Source organism: Lagopus muta, chromosome 19, assembly GCF_023343835.1.
Source record: "Lagopus muta isolate bLagMut1 chromosome 19, bLagMut1 primary, whole genome shotgun sequence".
Classification (NCBI taxonomy): domain Eukaryota; kingdom Metazoa; phylum Chordata; class Aves; order Galliformes; family Phasianidae; genus Lagopus; species Lagopus muta.
Window position 1 is genome coordinate 6,645,526 of NC_064451.1, and position 17,953 is coordinate 6,663,478.

Genomic DNA, 17,953 nt, shown 5'->3' on the forward strand with positions numbered 1-17,953 from the left:
TTGTAATGTCTGTATTTTAAGGAAGTGACTTCTTGGGAGGGACACAGAGCGCCAAGAGCTGGAAGGGACAAGAGAAGGGTGAGGCATGTAAAGCACACGGTCTTTGAGCATAAGGCTTCGCACTCAATAAAAGTCTCACTTCCATAAGGACAACACAGAGCAGCAGATTTGACCCCGTGCCTTTTGAAAGTTGGATTTCTCAGCTATGACATACGAAAGACTTGAAATACAGGAGCTGTGGGAAAGGTGAATGCAGAGCCAGGGGCTGTTTGTGTCAAGGGAGCTGTATGGTGCAGACAGGCAGCTCTTCTCAGTCTCTGACTGCTGTAACCCTGGGCCTCATTTGTGTTATGAAAGGATAAATGTTTTTAGCCTAGGCTGCCCGAAACAGGATAAAAAGATCAGATCTTGATTTTAATCTTTAAAGAGATGAGAAGAAAAGAAAGTTTTAGTTCTGCAGCTCTAACAAAGTGGCTTGCTGGAGAAATGGAGCAGTTGTGCCTCATTTAATCCTGAGAAGTTATTTACAATGGAAACTATTTGGTTAAAACAAATACGGAATGCTGAGCTCTTCATGTCTGTGAACACCCAAATAACCAGGTTGGGGGTGAATAAGCACTGTTCATCTGTTGTTACACACAGAGGAAGGGAGAAGTAAGAAGTCTGAGACATGATTTAGAGGCAAGTTCCACGGATCTGGACGATGACTTCCCAGCTATAGCACTTGCAGTTTCGACTCCTAGGTGCCACAACACTGGTGGTAAAGCCTGAAGGATGACCTGAGGTCCTCAGCCATACAGCCCTTCCTTCCTCACCTGTGTAGGTTCAGCCCCTTACCTCTGACACCCTAAGTGCTGCATGGCAGCTCTCCAGATCCACAGTTACAATAAAGAAGCAATTTGCTTCCAAGGAAGGGGTCTGACAATCACTTTTTTCTTTTCTTCCATAGAAAGAAACTGTTCTGGTTGGAGAAAGAGGAGAATAACCCAGGACAGCCTGCCTGTAGAGAGGAATAGACACTGTATGAGTAAGAGCAATCCAGAAGTCACCTTTGAGGCTGTGTTTATGCAACTTGACCCAGATGGGCAGTTACAGGGTCAGAACTGCAGTTTGCACCTCTGAGAAGCAGACCCTGAGGCACAGGAACAAAAAACTTAAGGAGCTGTAAGGATGCCTCCTTCTCTTCCTTCCATCATACAGCTTCTACAACACCCCGTGAGTGGATGTAAAACCAGTTACAGCTAAGATTTCTGTGCTGGCATCCTCACCTGAGATGTGTGCACCTAAACCCTTAAAGGAAAGCCGAGAAAGCAAAAAAGGCAGGGTAAATCCTTCAAGGATTTGGCGCCCCTGCAGAGACAGGGCTGGAGGATTGGGTTTTCTACCCACAGCACCTGAGCATCCTTCCACAAAGCACACGGAGGATCCGCTCTGTGGAGCAGGCAGATGGGAAAGTTTGTGGAACAGCTGAATGTGTTCGTTTTGTTGCAAGTTACATCATTACCAGCATAATCTATTGAGTACAGCACAGCCTCCAAACAGCCCTCCCTGCAAAGTGTCTTTGGAAAACTGATGAAAGATGTCTGCTCCAGGACTGGGCACACGGTGCAATAAGTAATGTCTGTTCCCTGCTGTGTTCTTACCGCCTCCTCTTTACCGTGTTTCTCTCATTGCTTAACATTTGTTTTGCCGGAATAAGATGCTAATAAAATCAAGAACAGTTACCAAATTGGTTTTCAAGTGTTGCATTCCAATTATAAAAACCTAATTCCTCCTCCCATCCGCTGAACCTTTTTGGTATTAACAGGCTTTACTATGCAAAGTGATGCAGGGGCTGTTTCGTTTACAGTAATTAAATGAATGTCAATTGTTTTAGTTGTTTCCGAGGGAGAGTTCTACACGAGTATTAGCATGTTCTGCTAACCCTTACGTTCTGCTCTTCAGGCCTGCTGCAAACCCTTGGGGGTTGACCATTGACCTGAGACTGCGTACCCAGACATGCCAAGTGCATCTCAATGAGACAAGCTCTTTTTCTCAGTTTCTATGGAACCAGCAGAGCGGAACTAATATAACGTCCGCATATAGATGAAAGAATGAAGAGGAAAAAGGGCTTTACAGCTAAATTAATTAAGCAGATGTACCTGTCTAATTAAAGACAGGCCGTCCCTTTTGTACCCTAGCTGCAGTACAAACAGTATTTAAATACACTCTCTACCCATTTCATCTATCAAAATATTTAGTTGGAACACTCAGATGAAGGTGATATTAGCGAGATGAGCTTCCCATGTATTATTAATAGAAGGGCTCCCAATTATGCATGAATGCTACAGCATATCTTTATAGTAATAGCATAAAAAACAGCTGCCCAAACAGGTTACCAAACAGCACATTTGTAACAGGTAAAACTGTTATAAATGCTCTGGCCCAGCTTTACACAAGGGTTTGCAGTCAGGCCCTGCGTGGCTGTTCCTGGCACCGCGAGTTGAATTTCTCAGTGCAAGAGGCACAGAGGACTCAACTCATATTGCCAGTACTAGAGATTAACTTATTTATCCTGAGATCTTTAATGCTATCCCTCAGTCTGGCAAATCCCCCCTCATCAAACCTCCCAAAGGTTTTGAGAATTCTGACCTTAAACTCTCATCATCCCTACCCCAAATAACACAGCACCACCGGAGCCACCCAGCTAAGCAGGGCCTTCCCAACCAAATTTACTCCACAGGTGCAAGGAAGGATTTGAGCACATATATCCTTATGGTACTCCATATACTTGATTAAAGACAACAACAGGGACATACTTGACAGCAGCAGGAGCAGAGAAGTCACAGAACCAAAAGGCTCCTGGGGGCACACGCATCCTACCTCTTCCTAGACATAAAGACTTCAAGGAGAAAGTCGAGGCACCCTCAACCCCTGCTCAAGGGGAGCTCACACTCACATACACAGCAGAAACAGTCATAATAAAGGCATCAAACTCAGTGAATCGCAACAACAAATCACACTCCTTCCTTGGAAGCATGAAAGATGCACGTTCCCATAGCCAGGCTCTAATTAATAGTGCTGTACTTCTCACCTCTCGTGATTTTCTAATTAAGAAAGACTTACCTGAATTTTAGGACAACCCGATCCAGGCAGAGCAAACCCCAGCCAAGCTACAGCAGCCCCAGGTGCAACCCCAGCCAGCAGGAAATAAGATGAGAGTAGCTGCGACAGAAGAGCCTCTAACACAGGCTGAGAGCCTCGTTATGCCCTTAATTGGGTTCTAAACATGATGAACCTGCTCGTGGTTTTCTATGACTCTAGAAACTATCTCCTGTTCTTCTGAGTGTTTCTGCCTGGCTGTGTGATTGCAGAGCAGATCGCAGGGACCATCCTGCTGCTCTGCCAGAATATTTTAAGCAAGTTGAGTGAACAAGAGAACAAAAAACCAAAGAACATCTAGTAGCTTTAATATTGTAAGTTATGTATGGATATCACACGGTTAACATAAAACTGCTAATTGCTCCATTGCAGAGTCAGGAAAGGACATCTGACAGGAGCTTCCTTAGCTGCCACCCTTCATAATTTGGATCACGAAACAAAAGCAAAACAAAAATCCCCAAAACCACAATCTCTTATCTCTTACTTCACCTTGGTGAGCTCTGGATCTAACACTGCTTGGTTGAATTCCTGTTCCCCTGTGAATGTGCCACATCAGTGACTGGATTGCAAGCATTACAAGGAAAAATTGAAACCAACTATCCAAGAAATCAACCTTAATTAATTAGAAGCATTTAATTTTTTGCACGGAAGGGGCTTAATGATACAGCTTTCTATAAACTCAAAGATAGGATATGGATCTTGATCAGCATTGATGTCAAAGGCGTCTTCATAAAACTCCTGCAGATCCCTGACGTTCCTGTGATAGACGTCCACGCGTTTCTCAATGTTCTCCTCCTTGTCCTTGGGGTTCTGCTTGAGGCGGGCTTGGATCTTCGCAGTGGGTGCTGGTCTGAGTGTTGTGTGGTATCTGCAGATGAGATACAAATGCCACCTCTTCAGCTCAGCTTGAGGACACAGCAGCCCTCGCCTCACTCACTCCATGGTTCTCCTACCGCTGTTCCTTTCTGGTCTAGGTTGGAAACTTCAAGGTAAGTTAACCAGCATTCCTGCTCTCAAGAGCGTCAGATACTCAAGAACCAAGAGGTTCCCTTGAAGTGGTGCAGAAACTGCTGCCAGTGTCTGCTTTGTTGGAGGCAATGCAACACTGCTTCCCGTAAGGTGCAGATAAACCCCTGCCCTGTGCCCAATGCTGCAAATTAAGAAGCACTTCTGGATCTGTTCTGGCCCTGCTCTCCCGTGCCTGTTTCTGGGAGGATAAAAGATAGAATGTAATTCTTGGTGTCTTTTTATAGTAGCTGGAAATAAAAAGAGCTTGATTCGCTCTGAGGTAGATTTTAGTTACTTCTGATCTCCAAAATGCTGAAATTTGGTTCTCCTGAACCCGCAGCTGTGGATTTACAGAGGCAGAGGATTTCCATCAGCAGAGTCCAGCCCAGCCTGCCCACACAGCTGATGCCAGAAGGTATTCAGACAATGATTCTGTATTGCCAGAGGCTCCCAGCAATTGCTAAAAGCTCTTTTGCAAACACGTATTTAAATTTTCTGCCACAGTATTTCTGCATCTGACTGATCATCTCCTGCCCCCTTTGCTCCTGATGTCACAGAGACAGTGCATCCCTCTATAGTAAAGCCAATTTTCCTGAAACCACTGGGATAGAAGCAACAACGAGGAGGAAAGCGGAGCCTCTGCACAGAACTGCATTGCAGCTCCAGCTGGTACCACGATGTGGGAACAAAATTCATTCCACGTGAGGATTATTTAGGATACAGCTGAAGGCCACCCGCCCTCCTCACTGCATTTCAGCCAGTGATGCAGCTTTAATATAATGATGAGGATTAGATACAGCATCTAAAACAATTCAATTCACAATGAATTTGTAAGGAATAAAACCCAGACTTTGGAAGAAGGAGACGTGTTAACTGGAGCAGATACCAAACAGGCTAATCCTAATGATAGGAAATGCAAAGACGTGTGAATGATTTGCTTCGTGCCGTTCATTTCTTCTCAACGACTGCATCACTTATTACTAAAACAAAGAGAACACTTCTGCGAATCACTGCTGCTGTCACCAGTTAATGTTGCACCTAGAGTGAGATGTCTGAATAATCACATGGCTTTGGCACAAACCCAGTATTTAGGGCCTTATCTTCGAGGGTGCCGTGTTTGTCTTTGATTCAACAGCAGGCATTTGCACGTTAAGAATGTGAAACAGTGCTGTACAACTCCAGTGTGGGGAGTTATCCACTGGAGATAATAAAACAGCACAAGCGACAGTTGGAGCTGCAGCCCCATTTCCAGCAGAGATGTAGGGTGGTCCCTCACAACACGAGGGTGGGGAAGGCAGTAACCTGATGTCCCCATGAAACGAGGCGATGTGAGCATCTGTGAGACAAACCAGCACATCTGAGAACCACGTTGTACAGCGACTCTGTGTCTCAAACAAGTTTGCTCTACTGAGCGGGAAATGTTTCAATATCTCATGGTAGGCAGAACCATCACAGCAGCAGGGGAAGTAAAACACAGCAAGATTTCCATCTTCCCCAGCTGGAAAGCCTTCAGAATTCTCATGGGAATGTCTGAAAACCATCTGCATTTAGGCTAGGTTTCAGACATCTTCCCTCAGCATTATTTTTACCGACCAATTTAGTTGCCATTAAAATGTTAAGAATGGAGCCACTTGCTGCTGTGCATTTCAGTCTCTGGGAATTTAAAATGCCCTGTTCTGCAGAGAGGAGCATACAGGAACAGATGGGTGGGTTGGTACTTGAGTAGCTATGAAAATTTTAACTTTTCTTTTAAGGAATCCCTGAGCATGAGTACAATATTCCTGAGGTTCCTTAGATTTCTATGAAGTCTACTTGCTGCTTTCATCTTGCTGGCAGTCTTTAAAAAAAAAAAAGTTAAACGTGAGATATTAGTGCTAACCTTTCCCCTGTGACTGGATCAATCCTCCGCTGAGACAGTCGTTCAATGATGGATTCGTAGGGAAGATTGAAGAAAAATACCCTATGGAGAACATAATGAGTAAGAGCATTAACATCCCGAGAACAGCACTGGCAGTCTTCAGACAGGAGTTAATCCTTATCCTAATGGAACGGGACATACAGACATGGAAATGTCCGTCATGCATTAGTGTATCAGAAGGCAGTAGTATATGCACAGATTCTTCTCTGGTTCCTCTCCCATCTCGTTGAGCCTCCAAGCTAGGAGAGCAGTTATTGCATTTCAAAGGCAGCAGTGAGTAGCACAGTGCAGTGTCAGAGCTCAGCATACACCCATGCCAGGGCACAGAAAGCAGCGCAGAGAGGCATGACCCCTCTGGCAACAAGCCTTGCTGCTAAGAGAAAAGGTTCATGCTTGGTTTTAAGATCCAAGTCTGCAATTCTCATTGAGTCTGTACGAGTCACAGTTGCTCAGCACCCTAAAACATCCGACCCCCAGTGTCAGGAGTGTGGGTTTCATGCTGTGAACATGGGGTGGGACTGGTCAGCTTCTTCCACCTGCCTTACATGAGAGCCCTGAGCTGAATCAAGGATGCACAACCAGAACTCAATACACACTGCTATGGAGCCCAGCCGTGCCGTTGTGCCCGTCCCACAGTGACCCCTCGTTGGCAGGTTGGTTCCACACAATGGTTCTGTCAATTTTATATTCTGGTCCAAAAACACATCAGCAGAAAACTCCCGATGAATTCTCATAGTGAGACTGAGTGCTGTGAGCCCCCAGCCTGGGGGAGTCCCACAGTCATTGGAAGAGCCGGAACAAAGGTCACATTTAATGGTGAATTTAGAGCAAAACAAGAAGTAAAGCTTCCCTTGAAAACTTAGGAAAATAAACTTCTACCAACTGAACAGGCCTGAAGGCTGTACACCCGTGTTTCTTTATAAAGCACCTTATTCTGCTGCTCCCTGCAAGGCCTGACTTCCCACTTCGGCTGTCTGCCTCTCACAGCAATGCAGCTCGCTTTAGACATTCACCAAAGGAACATTTTACACTGCCTGGGTGGGATCAAACCAGATGAAAGGCTGAGCTTTGCCTCGGCGTGCACAGAGCAGATTACTAGAATCCTTTGTAGGATTTAAAGTTATGAAAATCATCTCTCTTTTCAAATGTTTACAGATAATGACTTCCTTTCACACCGCGGTAACAAAACAACAGCCAGGAATAAAACATTCAAGATCTCGGAGGTTCCAAAGACAGGAAGAGAACAACAGTTTCAACACTCTTTTATCCCATACACTCTGAACATTTTGTTTTTCTTTGTTTCCGTTGCCCAACAATGGCACAAAAACGTGATTGTCAGAACAGGTAACATCTGATGATGCATCTCGAGATGAATATTCTAGTAGAGAGGAACAACACCTATGCAGTCATGATAATTGATACGGCTTCCCATTATATTCTGAAATAAACAAAACCACTAAAGGATTATAACCTGGCGTATCAAGAAAGCTTGTCGTAATTCATAGTTACCAACTCAGGAAGTATTACGGTGTTTGAAACAGAAGAGCCTAAAAAACTCCACTTAAAAAGCTGCCAACAAAATGAACTCTGAAAGCCTTGTCTGAGATTCCCTTCTTTTCTACACAAGATGCTTCTTATTATCCAGGCTGGTGTCACCATTAAAGAGAAGTGTCGGGGGAAGATGTGGGAGAGAACAGACATTGCTGCTAATACGGATTTCTTTCTTCCCCCAACGCATGGTAACAAGGTGCACGTGGGACACACAGCACAAACTCCTGACGTGGCCCAGCAGAAGGAGGCACCACACGGCCCCCAGAGGTGCAACACAGCTGGAGCCCCAGGGCTGGCTGGGTAGGCAGGAAAAGAAAGGGAAAAAACAATGGAGCTATCAGGGACATTTTAAATGCTTCCATTTAGAAAGTGTTGTGATTGTTTTGAAGGAGACACGCAGCACTGCACACTTACGCAGCCCCAGGAGGTCACCCACATGAGTGAGCCCTATTTACACACGCTCTACAGAGCGTTGGCCTTCTGGTTGGTATTTCTCGAGCCTCAAGCCGTCCAGGTAATGCCTTTGTTGCATTGAGACAAAGGGCTGCATCCACGACCCCAGAGCTCAGAGCCGTAATGGGAGCAGCTCCTGGGAAGCACTGGGCTCAGAGCTTGGCCCCTTCTGCATACAGTGCTTTGTTTCTCTTCCCCACATCAATGCATCCTTCGTAAAGCTCGCGTTAGGAATCAGCCAGGCTTTGTATGTTGTAATGTGTCACAACTTCTATCAAGGGGAAATATGAAACAGATGTCATCAGAATCGGTAGACAGGGAGGCAAGGAAACACAGCCTCATATCAAAGGATACTACATTATACTGCTAGATTAGCATCTAGCACAGCTTCTCTTTCAGAGTTGGCAAGCTGTTAGTTCAGCTCTGCAACAGGTGAATAACGTCAATCAGCAGCAGCACGAGGTCTGCTCTGGGATGGGCTGGGCACAGACCTTCCAGGAATCCTCCCTGCTGAACCACAGCTCAGCTCCCTGCCTGGGGACAGCCCCAAACCCTCGGCACCCAGGTACAGATGGCTGTTCTGTGGAATATAACTTGGTAGAACACTCAGCCCAAACCTACCGAGTGGACACACTGCTGCCAAGTGCAGGAGTGAACAAAGCAACTTGTAAGCAAAGCTCTGTGCTCTCTCCTTTGCTCTCTGTTCCAGGAGAGGGATGGGGGAGAGGGTCCAGTCCCACCAGCTGGCTTACACAGATAACAAAACCAGGAACAAATGTCAAAGGGAAAAAATCTTATGTCAAAACCCTGCTTAATTCCCACTGTACGTGGTGATTGCTAAGGGGCCTTCCAACACAAACCATCTCACGATTCTCTGACTCTACTTGTCTAATCTACTGCAGCTTTCAGATACATTAGAGACATTAAACTCCAACAAATTAATAATGTTGATGACACCATCACTGCGCACGTAGTCAAAGGCTCCGTTATGAGAACTATCTGCCTTTGGATGATGATGAAGCACATGGGGCCTCCAACAGCTGGAATATAATGCTGTTTTCCTACCAGCCATCTGCTATCCCAAAACGGTGTTCCAATCGCTTCTGGCTTTTCAGCACTGCCACTGCAGCATCCTGATGGCTTCCCTTGACAAACAGAGGAGGTAAAGGTGGTGATGGCAGAGGTTTTTGGAGAAACATGTCACAGCCATGCAGTAAATAAGAAGGAAGCAGTTCTGATCTGCACAGCAGCATTCTTCTAATCCTGAACAATGCATTTGTTCCAGATGGCAACCTGGTTAACCCAAGTTATTAACAACTGACAGAGCTGAGAGTTGTCCTCGGGAGAATTTTTTTGGCGGTGGTTTTCCTGTTTTGTGGATATAATGTCACAGTCTCAAAGCACGTACAACAGGAAAATGTGTTGCCATTAAAACAGAACTAAAAAAAGTGTTGTGTGCCTGCATCTGACACCATCGAGCTGGGGATGAGGGCACGCTTCTCTTCCCCAGGTAGGTCCTGACAGCCACCTCCCAGGATGGCCCCACTGCCTTCCAGCTGCCTTCACAGCCATGAGAAGCAAAGCTCTGCTTGTCAGACCACGGCCATCCACAGGTCTTGGTCTTGTAATGTCATCACAGCTGCTCTGCGAGGCTGACCTGAAGGAACGATGCAGATGTTGACTGTTCAGGACCTGAGCTATTTACTTAGGCCAGATTCTCATCAGCATTTCCTGTTACCTGGAGTTACTCTGGATTGACATCAGTGGAGGGGAGCACAAAGCCAAGCCCTTTTTGTAAGCTTACTGCCAGTAAAATCCGACCTGCACCACTAAATCTAATGGAATTCACACCTCGTTTACATTTATGGATGTAAAGAGAACGTGACACAATATCTGAGAACACTGAACTCAGAATCTTGACTCCCTAACTGGCATTTAAAAACAGGCAGTGCTGCCTCACCTGTGGCTGTGCTATGGCCAGAACAGCCTTGGCAAGAAAGTTGGGACGCTTGAATTAAAAAAAGAAAAGGCAACAACAAACACCAAAAGCACAGCACTGGGCCGCTTCTAATGCAGCATTGAAACTTTTGAGTTGAAACTGCAACTTTAAAAATAGTAAGCTATTAATCTTTCCCTTATTTTCTCGACTCCTATACATCTCCTCCCATGTAGGCAGGTACCAGCTGCCATACTCCCATTCTTCACGCTCTGCACTCTGCAAAAAAAGAGGCCCCTGCTGGCCAATTCTTGTTTAAAATTGTGCATAATTGATAGTGGCAAATCTACCCCAGCTGTGTCTAAAACCTCTCCAGGGGCAAGAAAAACACTCTCTGTGACTGTCATTAACTACTAAATTAGCAAGTGCTCCTGGCAGTTTACAACATACCACATCAGTCTGCTTTTCTTTAAATAAAAAAGGAAAAAAATAGAATGTGAAGATCAGATGTCTGTGTGATCTCAAAGTGACTTCTAACTTTGCTGGCAGAACTTTGACAGAAGCCCCAGCTAAACAGGAGCAAAAGGCAATGGAAAGAGTGAGTGGGAGAAAGAGCAAAAGAAAGAGGAAGGAGAGGGAAGGACCCTAAAACTACGCTCTTTTTTAGGCAGACAAATAGAAAATGCTAAGTTCAAGGCGAGAAAATGGAGTCTTTGATAAGGTGTGATACATCTTTGACAATCAAGATATTAACACCACGTTATCTGATGCTATGACATAATTCCCTATGAAAAGGAACTCACCTGGAGGACTTCGTTCTGGCAGCACAACAGCTTCAATTTTTGTATTTGAGATATAAAGCTGGAAAAGAAATGAGGCTATTGAAGTGTATGGATGCAGCAGCTTCCTAAAGGGCTGCCAGAGGTCGAATCCTTGTGTGATCATTGGCTCCGTGCAAGCTCCTCCCTCTGGTTCATAAAACAGAGCCAAAGCAGGTGGAGGAGGGAATAACACAGCTCTCACAAAAGGATGAAGCAGCCCTGGAGGCGTTATGGACTGGCCTAGCAGAGAGATAAGAACCATGGATAAACCATGGGCCCACTGTTAAAACTGACCACAGTTGTTTTTGTTTAAAAGTTTCCCAAAATACAAAAAAAAACAAACTTCTGGATCAAGCCAAGCAGGGGTAAAGCAGCAGGCTTGGTCAAGATACAAGTAAAATCTGCACTGCAAAGTGCTTTTAGCACTGCTGAGCTTTCTCAACAATATGGCAGATGAAGTTAGGGTTCAACCTGAGAGGGAAAAAAAGGTTCAGATTTGAATCCAAGTGACTCCTCTCAGTTAAAACCCTGGTCACCTTGTCTTTATTGATGTTTTAGCCAGCCAGACACCAGGCTTGGATCAAGCAGTTTCCCTTTAGAATGTGCCCTTGAAACTTTGGCTAAGCCACCTCTCAAGAGCCCATGCACAGGACTCTGTGCACACCCTATTCCATAATTACATTCTCCATCTCCAAACTCCCTCATAAAGACTGGTTATGTAGATCCCACCTACCTCTTCCCCAGTCTTGTTCAGCTTCCTCTCAGTGTAGCTATAAACCAGGTATTCTGCCCATGGGTACCCAGACTACAAATGATCTTCTAAGGCTGAATGTGGATCTTAGTTTACCTCCTATCCTAAATAGCGCTTTTGCATCTCTCTGCAGAGGATGAAATGAACCGTATCTCTTATTTATGGATGGAGGTATTGGGAGGTTTTATTCAGCAATGTCTTTCAAGTTCTAGGATCTCTTCTGATGAAGAATGCTTAGTTCTATTTTGAGAAGTAATTTCACCCTCTAGGTTTGGACCACGAGGGAAAAAACATTGCATAAAGACTAAAGCACAGGTTAATCAGCCCAACGTAGAGCTCCTACAATGACTCACTTGACAACAAGCTCTTTCCAGACATCGGATCTTCCTTTTCAAATGGATGCATTTCTGTAGGATAACTCTGAAAGGCAGCTAAGTGGGCCACAATTCCCAAGACGTGGCTTCAGGCCAGGGGAGCGAGATGAACATCATCCTTCAGAGCTGCAGATGTTCTCTTAGTGGGCAGTATGAAGCAATGACCCCATGAGGTGCTCTCCACCCAGCAGTTAGACATGCTCAGCAGGGATGGGGTCTCTGGGCAGCTCGCCCTCCAGCCATCACGGTGTCTCTGCAGGTGCCACATGGCTCACCCCACAGGATTGGGCACAGCCTTGCGGGGCAGAACCATGGGCTGGGGCTTCAGCTGGGAGAAAGCAGAGATGCTGCTCTGGCATCACACAGATGTGCACCCAGAGTCGTCCCACGCGAGACCAGCTGCTGGCAGTGTAAGTGCTATACAAGCACAGTCAAAAACACACATGTACAGAGCAAATGCTTTCATACTAGGGGCTTCCATGGGGTTTTAAAGCTTCAATTCAGAAAGCAACATTAACTCTTTCTGTATGCACTGTGTGGCTTGCTCCATTCAAACCTGCTTTACGTTTCTCCCTTCATTTTCATTCTGTGCCTCCTCCTTACTCTCAGCTGTTATTCGAGCATCTTTGCATTCCACCTGGAGTTCATTCCAGCGGTGCTTTATGAATCACACAATAAGATGGCAGCCAGCACTGCCTCGGAGTGATGTGGCTGCCACGATTCCCCCCATCCATAAGGTTAGTCAGATCCATCTCCCAGAATCGAAAGCCTCTGCAGCCCCGGAGGCCCACGGTTGGGAGCCTGAATCCACTCCCCCCAGCGCAGTCCCGTTTCCTCAGATGCCTGCAGCCCTCCCTGCCTTAATTACATTCTGCTGAGCAAATTTTAACTCTGGGGTTAAGCACTTGGAAACTCGTATCAGAAGCGATGCCTTCACTGCCTGTCTGCTGCTTTTCTCTGCTACCAACTGCTTCTAAAAAGCACTTTTCCTCCTTATAATCTTCTTCCTGACACTTTTCTTCCTTTTAAATAAACAGAATCAAATTGATAGCAAATGATGTTTAATCTTAAGCGTTCTCATAAGAAGCTACATCGGAGTCCCCCCACTCCACCATTTAAACACAAACTTCTGTTGCTGGCAGGATATTTGGCCGATGAGATAAATGAAAGAACCGACACCAAAAAGTGTACGATGTGGGGGCGAGGGGAGGGAATGAAAGAATGGATTATTATGTGTCATTTTATATGTGTGTCAAAGGAAACCAATTTCATAATAGGGAATAAAAATTCCCTGTTTAAATACTGTCAAATAAATCCTCAAATGTAATAGGGTTCACTTCTGGGGAAAAGAAAACTAAATCCGATTAAATATTAATGCGGCGTAGTATTAATTAAGAGAGAAAAAAGTCCATCAAGAGAACCCCAATATGTTTACTGTGTCCCCAGGAAGCTGGAAAATTTCACAATCAAGTGTGTAAATGTTCTAAAAAAGGGTCCTGAATATTTTATGAATATTTGTCATAAAACAGAAATAATAACCACTGTGCAGAGCTATTAGAATTAATATTTATGCTGCCCGCCATGAAATATTCATGGGGACAGAGAAAGGGGGGCCCGTAAGACAAGAATTAATTTACATTGGGCTTGGTTTACCCGCTGGCTTGATGTTTAAAGACGGGTTGACAAGGCTCCATATGAATCCGTCAGTCACTTGCAGCGGTAGGTGGGGTGAAGGCAGGGGAAGGCGGGGGGAAGCGGGTCCAAGCTGCTGACAGCTCACAGATTGAGTTTCTGACAGCCCTTAAAAAACCTAAACGGCCCCCCACCTTTTTTTCCTTCTTCCATTGCCCAAGGCGCTCTGTACTGCCACCGTTCATCCGATCTCCCCTTCCATCTGCTGAAATTAAGGAATTAATGAGCGCTATACGCTTTACAGCGGGCCCCAGGAATGTTTACTGGTGATTAAATTATAATGCAGCCAAGCTGTATAATTCATGAACCAATTAAAGGAAGTGTTAGTTGATTTGATGGGAAGAGGACGTACAAAAAGCATTTAACTAATAGGGAACCGTGGGCTGCCGGGCGCTTTGGCTTTCTCGGATTACGCGGCTAATTGCTCTGCTTTATAGGGCTGTCACAGATAGCCATACATATTTCATTGTTCTCAAATACTTCAATTGTTTGCTTTCGTGTTGCTGCTGTAATATGTAGAAGCCCAGCCAAACTTCAGTGTAGTTAAAGCACTACTCTGCAAAAGCAGGCTGCCTCGAGAGGAGGGGATGAGAGGGGCAGGAGGAGAAGGCTGGCTGACAAAGGGGAAACTTAAAGCTGCAGAGTTAAATGTCACTCAGCAATTACATGATTAAAAGGTGCAACATATGATAGTCTTTTGTTTTACAACTTTTTGGACACTAATATTCTATGCTGACTTCACCGCAGAGAAAATATTGGTAAACTAAGCTGCGTTTTTGTTCTCAACACTGAGGAGCAACAGAAATAGGTGGCGAGAGAAATATATTATGAAAAAAGAATCCAGCAGGGAGGAGTTTGACTGCTGCGGTTATTGAGGATAACACATCATGTTTTAACTTACGTGCTTCGATATTCTAGAATACTGAGAGATGAAAGAGGCTGCTTTCCCACCTGGGAAAACACTTGGTGTCTAACGCAGAGCTGCACTTGGGCTTAATACCAACAGCTTCAGTTTACTGCCCAAAGAATGGGAGGTTTACCTTTCCTGCCCAAAGAACAGGAGGTTTACCTCTGCTGCCATCCCACAAAGCATCTCCGCTGGCCGACAGGCCGAGGGGTTTGATGGAAGAGGCCCATCAGTCAGTTGGGCTGCTCCTGTCCTCAGTCACCCACACGTGCATTCCTCCATCAGCTCCCAGCCTGCACCCAGAACTACATCTACTGCTGGAGAAATAGGGGGAAGATGGATACCACAAATTGATGCACTACGTTGTGGTCAGCCCTTGACACCTATTGAATAAAGAACAAGTTGGGTTAACTTGGGTACTATTTCTGCAGCCCAGAACTGCAGACTGAACTTCTACACATCCCTAATCAGACATATTGTCACCCACCTGAGGCAGACTGGTAATTCCTGACCTCCTAATTTAGAGCTTTACCTTTCATAGCATTGTACGAATACTAACTACACTAAGTTCAAAACATCCCATAATGTAAAGCTGATCATCTGGTCCATCCATCCCCTACTCCTGCATTGCTGCTCCCTATCACATGCCCCACACTACAGCACAGGGCATCGAGTCCCCTGTCTGAACCTATGGGCTCCAAAGAACCCAAGGATGTGTGCCAATTTGCCACAAGCAAAACTCTACAAAAACACCACTTTAAGAAAGATTTTGTTAGGAAGGGACAGCCAGGAGCTGGTGCACAGGATTACTCTTTAAAATGTGCCAGCTTCCATTGGCATTCCAATGACAAACCATCTCCCAGCCAAGTGCCACAGCATTAAACTAATAACATCCATTTCTGCCCTTCACTTCTGCTGGCATCATTCTGTTCTAAAAGCCACACCAAAGCACAAAAGCAGAGTACTTCTGCAGTCCAATGCAGGTGTTCACCAGCACAAGGCAAGAGACTTAAAGTCAGTGAGCATTTATTTTTTTCTAAAAAGCAGAATGTCTCTAAAAAGTCCCCGACAATCACTTTCTTTATTCAAACTACTATATATTGTTCATTTGTTCTTCGCTTCTGGCTTAACAAATAGAGAATTTTGGCTTAAGACATGAATAGGCATTCTCTGAAATAAGGGAACGTGATTCCAATTGCAGAGTATAAGAACATACCATGAACCCACCATGTGGTTGAGTGAAATGAAAACTGAATTGCCTGCTCTGGAAAATAAAAAGGTTAAATTCTTTGTGAGATTCAACTCACTCGAGTGGGCAGTGCCCAGCATCAGGGATCTGTTAACACAGCTGAAAGTCAGTATGCAATATTGGTAGGCTTTGAATTATACCACTGTTGGATTAATATAGCTCTACAATTTCAGAAGGTCTATTAAATACATTGAGGACAGCATCTGTGTGTGAGTCGATGGAGAGAAATGGGAGGACCTCACAGCCTTGTCCCAGAAACAGTGAAATGCATCAGCGTGGGCCTTACAAGGGGGAAAAACAGAGGTGAGAAGGGGGCCCAGAAACCCACGATTTCTGCCCATGTTCTGCCCATGATTACTGACAGGAAACGTCAAAACTTGGCAGTGTCACGAAAGGAAGCAGAAAGTATTTTCTTTGTTGCTTTTGAAGTACCTCGGATACAATCAATCATACAGCAAAAAACTTCTCTATTTTGGTTCAATGTGGAAAAGGCTATTTGCATTTCAATATGTTCAACTTATCCTGCCAATAAAAACATGGGATGATGAAGAAGAGATCAGGCCACTGGAGTGAAAAACAAGAGATGACATCCTGCAGACCTTTCAGATAAAACGGCTCCTTGCTTGTAACATTTCTGTTGACGTCCCAATATTTCTGAATGATTGGGTTTTCAAATGAGATCAGTCAGCATGCAAATGAGGAAACAGGATCAAGACATCTCCAATATCTGATTGGGTAGAGAAATTATCAAAAGGCCCTTTTTTCATATCAAATTTCCATCACAAAAGGTCAAACTTTCAACTCCCATTACTTTTGCTAACTGCATTTCACTGTGCCTGCCAGCTCATTGCCGCTGCTGTTTTCAGAGGAAAAAAGAGAAGTAGCAAATGATAACATCTTCTCACACATCTGTCATTCGGGCTGGACAAACATTTCCTAATCTTATTCTATTTTTCTCTGTAGCCCTCAAAAATCCTTGCAGCCAAAGCATCCCTTCTTGCCTGGTTAGCCATTCCTACGTTGGTTTTATTTTTCTTAGCAGTTCTCTTTTTTTTGAGCCTATGCACCAACAAAGGCACCGGCTGCATTGCCAGAGTGTTTGTTCTACAATTTGATCACTTAACATACAATTTAAAATGTGTGATTTTCTAAAAACACTTCCTTGTGTCATCGATCTGGATCGATGCCTAAACTCTCAAGTAATGGATGTTCCAAAAAAGCCAAAAGACAGAGATGCTGCGAGCATTATTTTCCCCAAATCCTCCGGCAGTTGCACATCCACTCACAGCCCATCCCTGACCACAATCTGCAATGCATGGGCTGTGTGATCAGATTTGTTCCCCCAGCTCCTTCTGCTGCTGAAAGGCGCCAGCAGCAGGTGAGTTGCCAGCAGAGCACATCCAGTACCTGCCTCCAGCTCACACCCAGCTTGCTCCTGGTTGTCCCTTGGCAGAAGCTGCCACCAGATCTGCTGCCACGTCCCTCTCGGTCCCTCTGACAGAGGCTTTGTTCCAACAGCAGAGCTGCTGGGTGGGATTGGGTGAGCCTGAGATTCCAAGGCTTTGCTCTGTCTGCTCAAAGCGCTCCACTCCTGTTGATTCAGAGAGAACTTACAGGTCGTGTCCACAGTAGCTCAGCACTCCTCCGTCTCATCCACTGCTTTCCTAGGCTTAAAGCTGACTTTTAGAGATAGAAAGTGGGGCATCAAACAGATGAAGATGTTAGCAGAAAGTGCAGGACTCAATGTATTTGTTGCTTCTGGTCCCGTAAAAAAAAAATCTCAATGTTATTATCATTGTATCATATATAACCCATCAGATTAGTACCTAGAGATTTCTGCTCCTCTGATTTTCTCTGTTCTTATTACTCAACAACTAAATGTTTCACAAAGCCATTTCCTACAGAAATATTTATGTTCCCAAATGTTTATTGGCCCCTCCATCATGATCAAGCTTTTATGAGCACTCCATACAGAACTCTGAATTAAATACATAATTCCTCATCTATTGGATCTTGGCTTGATGCTGCGTTTGTCTATTTTATTCAGCAAAGCACTGTGGTGAACTGCACAATGCCTTACAGAAAAACTAATTTGTACAGTAAAGATATTTCTATCCAACACTGACTGTACGGGTTAGTGATTACAGAAAGA

The 17,953-nt window shown here is 44.8% G+C and overlaps 1 protein-coding gene across 5 annotated transcripts in view; it reads right to left on the reverse strand.

Moving 5' to 3' along the window:
• Nucleotides 1-3,429: 3,429 nt before the first annotated feature.
• The window catches only part of AK8 (adenylate kinase 8), a 70,333-nt gene continuing 55,809 nt past the window's right edge, over nt 3,430-17,953 (reverse strand). For all 5 annotated transcript variants that reach the window (XM_048965655.1, XM_048965654.1, XM_048965656.1 and 2 more), the window contains 2 exons: nt 6,029-6,109; nt 3,430-4,009 (listed from right to left, as the gene is read on the reverse strand). In XM_048965655.1, the coding sequence (XP_048821612.1) occupies nt 3,760-4,009; nt 6,029-6,109 (331 nt within the window). In that variant the 3' untranslated portion in view covers nt 3,430-3,759. The remainder of the gene's footprint in view (nt 4,010-6,028; nt 6,110-17,953) is intronic.